General features: G+C 39.3%; 1 protein-coding gene across 2 annotated transcripts in view; it reads right to left on the bottom strand.

Moving 5' to 3' along the window:
- The window catches only part of mtmr14 (myotubularin related protein 14), a 115,035-nt gene that overhangs the window by 50,521 nt on the left and 51,898 nt on the right, over positions 1-12,616 (bottom strand). For both annotated transcript variants that reach the window (XM_063067681.1, XM_063067682.1), the window contains exons 5-8: positions 10,919-10,976; positions 8,194-8,316; positions 1,195-1,268; positions 389-459 (exon numbers count right to left, since the gene is read on the bottom strand). In XM_063067681.1, the coding sequence (XP_062923751.1) occupies positions 389-459; positions 1,195-1,268; positions 8,194-8,316; positions 10,919-10,976 (326 nt within the window). The remainder of the gene's footprint in view (positions 1-388; positions 460-1,194; positions 1,269-8,193; positions 8,317-10,918; positions 10,977-12,616) is intronic.

Below are 12,616 nucleotides of genomic sequence, written 5' to 3'. Positions count from 1 at the left end.
AAGGGAAAGTCTTGCACTCGTCCAGTTAGAACTTCCTCATACTTGTCATGAAATCAGTTGCTTATTCAACTACCGTACAGTTACTCTGATCATCTTGGTGAAATCTCTTTGTTCCTTTGCAATCCTTCCAGGTCCAACATAGGAAAACACTTAAAAAGCAAAATAACAAACTGCTAGAAGAACTCAGCAAGTCCTGATGAAGAGTCTCGGCCTGAAACATTTTCTTTTCCACAGATGCTGCCTCGCCTGCTGAATTCCTCCAGAATTTTGTGTGTGTGTTGCTTAGATTTCCAGCAGCTACAAATTTTCTCGTTTGTTAAAAGCAATGTAACAGGTTGCGAACAAAGCCCATGCCTGCTCACATGCTTCTTCTCCAGTGCAATCTCACCTGGTTCCAATTGAACACCAGCCCTTCAGCTGTGTAGTCACGATCCTTGTAATCCTTAAAAAATTCACAACCTGCAGACAATGCAAAGGAAATCTACAATTACAACAGGTGTTCATTGGTCCTGGCTATTATTGCATTAATGTTTCTGGGTGATAGCTGTGCAAAATTTGATTACTCTATTCTTCCGCATTATCACAATGACCATCCTTAAAGTACTATGTCGACTGTAAAGTGTTATGGCTATGGAATGTCCTGAATTTTTGAAAGATGCAGTACAAATACTAATTTTCCTTCCGCTATCACTACACCTGCTTGTAAATATATTTATCATTACAATTAAGCAAACAATAATCTGGAGATTTGTAGGTGAATTTTTTTTAAGTGAAAAACTGATTTAAAGTGAAAATTTAAGATGGTTTAAACTTACTAAGGACAGATTTTTAATACATGCAATGAATAGTTGAGGCAATCATTTTTAATCCAATACACACCACCTATCAAGCAGAAATCGACAATTGTGAGTAATTTTCCTAATATCTTGTCAAATTCAAATAAGAATCAAATAATTTTGCATATGAAGCATTTCAATATCACTGGTAGGTTCAGAAACCCAAAATAACCTATGGGCCACGGGGTATTAAACATTACCAGTGGCTGTCTTAGCTCACAAAAAGCAAGAGCAGGAACACAAGAGTGCCATTTTCTCCAACACATACAAGGCAAAGCAAGTATTAGTAAGGTTTTAAAACCATGAACAATGATTTCAAAAGGTTATTGATTCTACAAATAAAATGTGAAGTAGTTACCTGGATAAGGTATAGATAATAAGGTGAAATCTGCATATCGCTGTGCTTTGTCCACCTTCTCAGATGAGGTCACACTGAAGAAGAAGAGAAAGGATGAATATTTGTATTATACTGCTTTTAAATTCCAGACAGCTCCAATTTCCCCTCACTCCCCAGTTTTATATTTTTGGTGTATTTATTTGCTTAGCAAGTTGGATTCTATACATGAGAAATAGAAGATTACATTGCATTTGAAAGTGTCTGCCACATGTTTCCAGGTAAAGAAAGCTAGAATCAGAGTAGAACTCTACTTTGCCAGAGTACATTGAAGCCAGCCTGAAAATACATTTGTACATCTTGCTGAACATGTAACATTAGTACTTTGCACCAGACAGCCACTGCTGTCGATCAATCCTTTTGAGTTGTAATCAGCTATAATACTCATGACCATGCCCAAATATTATGAAAACCCCTGAATAATAAGCTGTGTTCTCTTGTTTGTTTCAGTTAAGAACTGTTTCTACTATTCTATAAGCGTTTGTCAAATACAGTATAGTTAATAGACATCACTGTAAGGAAAAGGACCTACAGTAAAAATTGGTTATGGTTAGTGAAAGCCATTAACAAGAGGCAGGTGACACATGCACAAGTGGAAACAAAAACGTAGGTGGAAACAGCACCATTAAATAAACACTTTACCAAAAAGTCCAATAGACATTACAAGTTAACATATGCAGGGCTTCAAAACATGATCAGAGTATAAATCAAATCACCTATGACACTTGTGTTCTCTTAATTTCCTTCAATTCTTAACCTCATCAATATGCATCAATATCACACACTGAAATTAACACACATATTGCACACTTTGTAAAGAAAACTTATTTTTTTCCTAGAGTGCTTCTGTCTTTTAAAACAATTATCGGATACTTTAATTTTTTTTCTCTGAATCTCCAATGCATCCTGTAGCATTGAGTCAAGGTGCAAGTATTGAAAATAGATAGATATAGAAATGTTAAGGAGAAGAAAAGGGAAAGTTAGTAGGTGAAGCCCTTCTAAATTAATTAGCTTGTCCATTCAAATCAATAACTGAATTATAATCTGAACCCACACTGAAGGATCTACCACTCCTGCATCAAAAAGGTTTTGTTCTGGATCTCATATAAGAGATCTACAAGTAAATGTTTTGTCAAGAATGGAGAAGGTTATTGTCATTGTAGATTACAAGGGGATCTTGATTGATAAGGGAATTGGGCTAAGGAGTGCCAAATGGATTTCAACAGATAAAGTGTGAGGTGATGCATTTTGGAAAGTCAGACCAGTGTAGGACTTATACTTTGAATGGTAAGATACTAGGGGGTGTAATGGAACTAAGAGTTTTAGGGGTACAAGAGCATAGTTGGTTGAAAGTGGTATCACAGGTACACAGGGTGACTGGCATTCATCAGTCGGGGCACTGGGTCTGGAGCTGGGACATTATGCTGCAGTGGTACAAGTGTTGGTGAGGCTGCACTTGGGAGTACTGTGCACAGCTTTGGTGATAGAAGAGAGTGCGGAAAGATATCGCAGAACTAGAGGGCTTGACTTACAGGGAGAGACTGGCTATGCTAGCCCTTTATTCCTTGAAATGCAGGAAAATGAGGAGCAACCTTATGGAAATGATTACAATTATAAGGAGAATGGCAAGTCTTTTCTCCCCCCAGTAGGGGAGCCCCAAATAAGGGTACAAATTTAGGGTAAGAGAAAATAAATTTAAAAGCACAATTATTTCCATACAAAACGTGGTGACTACACAGAACAAGCTGCCAGAGGAAGAGGTTGGGGCAGGTACAATAGTACGCAAGCAGCACTTGGATAGTTACATGGAGGGACAGAGCTTAGAGGAATATGGGCTAAACGCAGGAATTAGAGACGAGCTAGATGGGCACCATGGTTAGCATGGACTGGTTGGGCCAAAGGGCCTGTATCCATGTTGTATTGCTCTTTGATTCTACGAGAGAGCAGGTTCTTCAGAAATTTATATTCAAAACATCAAAGTATAAACCATTTTGAAATATAGTATGTACCAATGACTGAAAGAAGCTGTGTTCTTCAGGACAAATCCAGTCACGTCATTAGGAACGCGAGCTGATTCAGATCCATGTTACACCCTGTAAAGTATTTTTAAAAAAGGTCTTGTGATGCATACAAGATACACCATGTGCTTTATGAAATTTCTCCATAAGGCAGAAAATAACAATAAATACTAAATTTCAAAATTGTCAGTCATACTTTTTGATACAATGTCATTTTCTTAGTAGACAAGTGAAGCAAAAACTTCAGGGAAGTGTGAAATGTCAGAGCACCACAGTTGGTAAGTAACAATCTCTAATTTCACTATTAGGTGTGAACTGCACATGAAGACTGCAGAAATCACAGGCAAAGACAACTTATTTAGCCTCCATTTTTCCTCAGAGTTCTAGTCATTATATGGTATTTAATTATTTCAAAGAATTATTTTTTATTCTACATAATGCTCAATGCAATGGTAGATTCTTAGAAGAATTTCTTCATACCTATGCACATTCTCACAATCCAAATCAGTATTTACAGAGGAAGCTGATGGGAGTACTTGGAACAAACAAATGCGGCAAGAAAACAATGACAACAACAAATAAAAAAGTAACCAGCTTAGGTGCTCAACTTGTATGCAAAAGACAACAAATTGTGCAAATACAAAAAGAAAGAAATAATAATAATAAATAAGCAATACACACTGAGAACATGAGATGAAGGGTCCTTGAAAGTGAGTACATAGGTTGTGGGAACATTTCAATAATGGGGCAAGTGAAGTTGAGTGAAGCTATCCCCTCTGCTTCCAAGAGCTTGATGGTTGCAGGATAATAACTGTTGCTGAGAGCCCTGAGGTATCTGTACTTTCTTCCTGATAACAGCAGAGAAAAGAGAGCATGGCCCAGGTGGTGGGGGTCCCTAATAATGGATGCTGCTTTCCTGCAACAATGCTTCATGTAGATATGCTCAATGATGGGGAGGGCTTTACTGTGATGGACTGGGCCATATCCACTACTTTTTGTAGCATTTCCATTCAAGGGCATTGGTGTTTCCATACCAGGCTGTGATGCAGCCAGTCAATATACATCGATAGAAGTTTGTCAAAGTTTTAGATGTCATGCTGAATCTTCTCAAACTCCTAAGTAGAGGCACTGCTGTGCTTTCTTCGTAATTGCCCTTACTTACTGTGCGCAGGACAGGTCCTCCGAAATTATAACACTGAGGAATTTAAAGCTGCTGACCCTATCCATCTACGATCCTTCGATAAGGACTGGCTCATGGACCTCTGGTTTTCTCCTCCTGAAGTCAATAATCAGCTCCTTGGTCTTGTTGAAATTGACAGGCTAGTGTTGTAGTACCACTCAGCCAGATTTTCAACCGCCCTCCTATTTGCTGATTCATCACTACCTTTGATTTGACCTACGACAGTGGTGTTGGCAGCAATCTTGAATATAGTACTGGAGTTGTGCTTAGTCAAAGAGTTATAGGTGTAAACTGAGTAGAGCGGGCGGCTAAACACAGAGCTTTGTGGTGTACCTGTGCTGATGGAGATTGTAGAAGAGAGACAGACCCTATTTTGGTTATTGTTCCATTATGGACTCATTGAGTATGCCCAAAGGAAAATGAATCTTCAAGTTGTATATGGTGACATACAATACAGCTGGCTAAATTTCCTCAAGCTTACAGAAGTAAAATATCATATATATATATACATACATATATATATACATACATACATATATATATATATATATATACACACACACACACACAAATACATACACGCAAACACACATACATATACACACACACGCATAATATATATATACACATACATACACACTCACACACATATACATATATGCATCTCCTAAACTCCAGAAATTCGCTTGGTTCCAGCTGCATACACCAAACACATGCTCCTTCTATTTTTCTGGTCAGGGCTTCAATATCCCCAGTGATCCAGGGTTTCCTAGTCCTGTGGAGCATTTATTTGGATCTCGCTGCACGACCTGTCCTTCGTAAAAAAGTTCCTGTGGAAAAATACCTTTGATCACAAGTTCATTGAGCAGTCATCAAAGTGAATGTCCTGTACGCCCTGTGGGAAAAGGAGTTGGTGGATTCTTTGTGATGGTTCCTTAAGAAGACTGTTGTTCATCTGGCAGAACTCCTCATGGTAGAGCTCAATTTGCTGGTGGATAGAGGAGTTCTTCCTTTCAGATCCTTCATGCAGAGTCAGGGCCTCAGTCCCACCACATACAGCTTATGAGATAGTTACAGAATGGACATCCATCTCCTGGTGGACTATATTGGGGAAAAATATAATGATAGACTCCTGTTGAAGCTACTGAAGGATGATTCATGGAGTCATTAATTCATTAACCAGACTACCAAAAGTTTATTCCATTTCTCCTCTCCACCACTCCCTGCAACTTAAAACGAACTAGTTTTCTTTCTTTCGCAGTACTGATGTCTTTGACTTGAAACATGACCTCAAGGTTTTCTTTTCGTGGATACTGCCTGACCTGCTGGACTTTTCCAGCATTTTCTGTTTTATTTTGGAGTTCTAGTTTCTGTAACATTTTGATTTAAAGCTGTAAAGCATTCCCTCTACAGCAATACATCCTTTTCAAAGTATGTTTCCCAGAATTGATTGGAGAGCATGCCTTATGAGAATAGGTTGAGTGAACTTGGCCTTTTCTCCATGGAGCAATGGAAGATGAGAGGTGACCTTAGAGGTATATAAGATGATAAAAAGGCAGTGATCATGTGGATTGCCAGAGATTTTTTCCCAGGGTTGAAATGGCTAACACGAGGGGGCATATTTTTAAGATGCTTGGAAGTAGGTACAAGGGGGACGTTCGAAGCAAGTTTTTCCACACAGAAAGTGGTGGGTGCATGGAATGCACGGTGGTAGAGGTGGATACAATAGGGTCTTTTAACAGACTCTTAGATAGGTACATGGAGCTTAGAAAAATAAAGGGTTATGTGTTGGGGAAAGTCTAGGCAGTTTCTAGAGTAGGTTACATGATTGGCACAACACTGTGGGCCGAAGGGCCTGTAATGTGCTGTAGATTTCCATGTTCTATATACACACATATACTAAAAATAGTTTACTAGGATCTCCACACAACTAAATGCAGAATAGGAAAATTAACTCAGGATGACTCATTTGCAACTTCACTGCATTGAAGAGATCATAAATAATAAGTATGGAGGGAAGGGAAGATGCTGGCATCAAATTAAAACACGAATATGACCTGCTTGGGCTAAATGGCTAGTTTTGAGCAGTATACTGTACATAATACTCCACAAGCACCTGAACAACAGATGATCCTCCTCCACACTGATATATTAATCATCATGTGCCATGTCCTACAATGTGGGCAATCATGGTCCACGACCACAATTGTTCTGGTTTTTCCACTGCCTTCTTCAGGGTAGTGTCTTTACAAGACAGGTGACCCCAGCCATTATCAATGCTCTTCAGAGACTTTCTGCCCGGAGTGAGTGGTCGCATAACTAGGACCTATGATATGCACCAGCCGCTGATACGATCACCCACCACCTGCTCCCATGGCTTTAAGTGACCCTGATCAGAGTAGCTAAGCAGGTGCTACACCTTGCCCAAGGGTGACCCACAGGCTCCAGCGGTAATATTATCCAAGTTAAGGAGCTCTCTGACCCCTACATAACTAATACACACAATGACACACTCATTCACTCTTTTGCAGTGCAGTGTTGTAAAAATGCCTGGGATTGTATGCCAAGCAATGTAATGAGGATTTCAGCTGTAACATCCTTTCAAGTAATGTGCTCTAGCCGACTACCACCACCCTCAGTGAGTTTCCCCCCATCTTCCTTCTCATACCTCTTATCAATTACTTTAAATCTATGCCCAAGTTCTTAAATTGTCTGCCAATGGAAATGGATTGGATTCATATAGCACAGAAGCAAGTTGTTCAGCCCATCACACTGCTGTCAGCCAGTGGGCATCCATTCATACTAATCACATCTTCTAGTACTTCAAAGCAATTCAAGTGCTCACCTAAACACCCATATACTGTCAATGGTTCTGCTACCGCTCTCACCAGCAGTGCAATCCAGGTACTCAACATTTTTGAGGTGAAAATCCCTCAGATCCCTCCTAAATCCCTTGCCCCTTACCTTAAATCTATGTCCTCTAACTTTAATCATTTCATAAGGAAAAAGTTTCTTGCACTTCAGTCTATCTGCAGTCTTCAACTTTACATACCTCAATCATGTTATGTCCTCCACTTCAGCGAAAACAGGTCTGGCCTCTCCAGTCTTTCCTCATAATTAAAACACTACAACCCAGGAAATATCTTGGTGATTCTCCTCTGCATCCTCTCTAGTGGTGTATGTCCTGCCCTGCCCTAACTACTATCCAAAATGCAGAACTTCACACTTTACTGTAGTACTAAATTCCACCTGCCATTCCTCAGCCCACTTCACCAACACATCAATATCACTATATGGCTAAAACTACCTGCCACAATCAATAACTCCACCTTTCTTTTGTCATCTACAAATTTACTCATCATGCTTCCTACATCTACATTCAAATCATTCACATATACTACAAGCAGAAAGGGTCCCAGCACTGATCCCTGTGGAATATACTACTAATCATAGACACAACCTTCTTGTTATTACATTTTTCCTATAGTGTGGTCACCAGAACCTCATTCAGTAGCCAGCATAGGACCTTCCAAAGCTTTATAAGGTTGAAGCACAATTTCCTTGCTCTTCTATAAATTTAACCAACCATTGTACAAAACAGTATAATGTCACCTTAGAGAAATTATATATCATTCTGATCTATATTCAGGCTTCTTACTTGCCCCAAGGCTTCTCTGCAACGATCATCTGTAAACATTGCCTTAATATTATTGAGATTGGCGTTACATCAAGTTTTTAACTAAACACGATGTAGAATGTACTTACTTCAGCCCAAACTTCACTTTCTTCTTCTCCACCATCAAGTCACAAATGTAACGAACAGAAAGATAGCGCAGCAGCTTTATGTCATGACCTCGAACCTTATCGAATAACTGGGAATCACCATTTCTGGAATAATAAAATATAGACAATGAAAACAAGTTCAGAATAAAATTAAAACCTAGAGTCCAACATTGTTTTACAATGATAATGACTGCAAAAATAACCCATACTTTTCCAAGGAGTTAATTTCCAACAGAGTTACAATATTTCAGAATCTGCAGAATCTTCTTAGTACATCACTTCTTTAAACAATAGTATATGTTGATGACATACAATTAAATTGTAGCAATCTAGTTATTTATTTTACAAAGATAATAACCTTACATTTTCCCATTTTAAATTCATGCTGACAAATTCTGGTCTAATCAATCCATATCCCTTTGCAAGCTCCTTATTAACTTGCTAACCTACTCATCATTGTACCTCCATCATATATGGCTCTAGCGCACAATGTCCTTCTATCCAAGTCATTCATATAGTTGAAGACATAAAATTAAATCTTGCCCACTGGCTTTTGATTGTCAACAAACCGTCTGAAAATGACAAACTCATGATAACTATCTTCTGATATCCTAAGAGTGATAACCACTTTATAAGCCCATCTCCACCTACTCTCATCTTGTACAACAATCTTTTAAATAGATTTCTGAAAGCTTTTTAAAACACTAAATACATTACATCTATTTGTTTCCTCAAACCATTCTGCTTGCTAATCCTGAAACAACTATTAAATTTGGCAAACAATTTTCTATTGAAACCATTTTGACACTTGAATGTATGGTGGATTGCATCGTCTTCCTAATGACAGATTTTAGGCCAACTAATTTATTGTCTATTGCTTTATGTCACTCTCCTTTCTTGAATAGTGGCATCATGTTTACACTTTTTCCAATCTTCTGGGACCTTTAGAATTTAGGGAATTTTGGTAAATTACAATACATCTCTGCAGTTATTTCCTTTAAGAGCCAAGGATCACAAGCCGTTAGATAAATGATCCCATTATGTGCTTCTTAGTATATTTCCATTAATGACAAGATTTATTTTAAGTCTCTCCTTTTCTGTAGCTCACTGACTTTTAAGTGTTTATTTCCTATTATTAATTTCCCAATATATTCTTGACATTTATAAATGGAATACCATTTACCTTATAATTAAAAAGAAATTCTTATTGTCTGCTTTTATATTGTTTGCCAATTTATTTTCATACTCTTTCGTATCCTTTTCATATTTTAGTCATCCTTGATTTCAGATTATTTCCCATTATAGCAGACATCATAGTTGGGGCATACCAGGGAGCTCCTTGAACTGATATTAGAAAGCAGATATCCAACGCCAGACAGAGCAATAGACCTTTAAGATCACAGTGAGCTATACCACATTCACTGCTGGCCACAAAATCCACATCAAATTATTTGTTCCATATTAAATGCTTTGCTGATTCTCACTATCATGAACTTTAAAAGATACTGTCGCTATAAACCATAGTTATATGCACACAGAAACTTATCTGATATCTCTCATAAAAAGAGAGAATCTGCAGATGCTGGAAATCTAAGCAACACACACAGAAAAAGCTGGAGGAACTGAGCAGCCAGGCAGCATCAATAGAAAAAAGTACAGTCAACTTTTTGGACCGAGACCTTTCAGCAGGACTGGAGAAAAAAAAAGATGAGTAGAGTTAAAAAGTGGAGAAGAGGAGAGAGAAACCAGGGAGCTTTCTCCCCAGGAGGGGGAGGGATGAAGTAAATAGCTGGGAAATTGATTGGTGACAGAGTACAGGGCTGGAGAAGGAGAAGTCTGATAGGTAAAGATAGAAGGACACGGAGGAAAGAAAAGCAGGGAGGGCCACCAGAGGAGGGTGATGGGTGGGCAAGGAGATAAGGTGACAGGGCGGGGGGGGGGGAAGAGGACAGCTGGGGACCCATGTCAATCCATGGTCTCCTCTACTGTTGCGATGAGGCAACACTCAGGTAGGAGGAACAACACCTTGTATTCCATCTGGGTAGCCTCCAACCTGATGGCATGAACATCAATTTCTCAAACTTCTCGTAATGACCACCCCCACCCTCTCCTTCACCAGTCCCCATTCCCTTTTCCTTCTCTCACCTTATCCACTTGCCTGCCCACCACCTCCCTCTGGTGCTCGTCCTCACTTTTCTTTCTTCCATGGGCTTCTATCCCCACCTATCAGGCTCCCCGCTTCTCCAGCCCTTTGTCTCTTTTCACCAATCAACATCCCAGCTATTTAGTCCATCCCTCCCCCTCCTAGTTTCACCTATCACCCTTCTGTTTCTCTCTCCCCTTCCCCACTTTTTAACTCTACTCCTCATCTTTTTTTCTCCAGTCCTGCCAAATGGTCTCAGCCGGAAACGTTGACTATACTTTTTTTTCCCATAAATGCTGCCTGGCCTGCTGAGTTCTTTCAGCATTTTGAGTGATCTCTCTCCTCTATAGCTTTTCAATATTGTTGCCTTAGAGCAGCAAACACTTCCTGACTTCAAAATAATTCTATTAGAAGTTTGTTGCTGTAAAATCTTCAAAAGAAAAAGGAGAAAATACATGTTACACTCCAAGTTCACATGCTTTTCAACATGATCACTGCAATACTACTTAATACGCAAAGGCATGAACAAAATTTTACTTTCATTTGATGAAGAGTTTCACCCACCGTACAGCATAGTCATCAGGCACTTCATCAGATTCTGCCCCCGCATCATCAGATCCTCCTAAGCAAAGGAAAAAAAACACAAAAACATGTACAAATTGTTTATCGTTGTATGTATATTACAATAAATCAATTACTTTTCTTTCAGCAAATAGTTAAGGCAAGCTGCAACAGTAATCCACTTCTTTGATCTATACATGGAATACACAGTATTTAAAGAGGATAAACAAGCTTGCTTATAAAAATATTAGAGGGCATGTAAGTGTACATGATCCAGCACCTCATATATCCTTTGCCACTCAAAAAAACCAGTTAACATTCCTTATCTACAGATTTAATGTCCCTTGATTCTTTTAGCATCCAAAAATCTATCAATCTGTGTTTGATCTTATTGATTACACTTTGCTTTTTATGGCAACATTTATGCACCACCCCAATCTCTTTCTATCTTTCCTCAGTAACATTTATCAACCTAACACTGTTTATTTCTCCCTCATTTGTTTGTTCAGTCTCCTCTAAATCTCAACTGCATTATCTGCTTTAGTCTCACAATATTTTAGCTGATCATATTAAAAAGTAGAGCATTTGAATTTCAGAGTTACTATCAGACCTACATATGCTCTTTTCCACATGGAGGCATTCTCTGTTTATATTCCATCATTCTACTTATCTATCCCTCAGCCTTCAGTTCTCAAGAGTAAAAAAAATCATGTCAATTCATCCTGAACTGCTATACGTCCTTGCATTCCTAGTAATAATCCAGAAATCATTGGTGCCTTTATATCCAAGTTTACCTCTAATAGTTTACACACAGGAACAAAGTCTATCTAATAAGGGCTTGATTTGTTTTTAACATAGCTTCCCTACTTTTCAATTCTATCCCTTTGGAAGTTAACCCCACTGAAGATTTTTTTTTTAATGGATTTAGTAAAAAGCAAACAAATGATGCAACCTTTTGTCAGAAACAAGAGAAAATCTGCTGATGCTGAAAATCTGAGCAGCACACACAAAATGTTGGAGGAACTCACCTACCACCCAAGCAGCTTCCGCGCCAGGCACATAACTCCCCAAAACTTCCACCATCTCCTATGGGATCCCACCACCAAGCACATCTTTCTCTTCCCCCAATTTTTTACTTTCCACAGGGATCACTCCCTACGTGACTCCCTTGTCCATTCATCCATCCCCACTGACCTCCCTCCTGGCACTTGTCCTTGCAAGCGGAACAAGTGTTACACCTACCCATATATCTCCTACCTCACTACCATTCAGGGCCCTAAACAGTCCTTCCAGGTGAGGCAACACTTCACCTGTGAGTCTGTTGGGGTCATCTACCGTGTCCACTGCTCCCGATATGGCCTCCTGTATATCAATGAGAACCGACATAGATTGGAAGACCGCTTTGCCGAGCACCTACACTCTGTCTGCCAGAAAAAGTGGGATCTCCCAGTGGCCACCCATTTTAATTGCACTTTTAATATGTCCATTCATAGCCTCCTCCACCGTCGTGATGAGGCCACACTCAGGTTGGAGGAGCAACACCTTATATTCCGTTCGGGTAGCCTCAAGCCTGATGGCATGAACATTGATCTCTCAAACTTCTAGTAATGCCCCCACCTCCCTTTCCTTCACCATTTCCAATCCCCTTTTCCCTCTCTCACCTCATCATCTTGTTCCATTCCCCCCCCCAATCGCCTCCCT

Source organism: Mobula hypostoma, chromosome 15 (assembly GCF_963921235.1).
Source record: "Mobula hypostoma chromosome 15, sMobHyp1.1, whole genome shotgun sequence".
Classification (NCBI taxonomy): Eukaryota; Metazoa; Chordata; class Chondrichthyes; order Myliobatiformes; family Myliobatidae; genus Mobula; species Mobula hypostoma.
The sequence above is the reverse complement of the archived record's forward strand: the minus strand, read 5'-3'. Positions and strand labels throughout refer to the sequence as shown.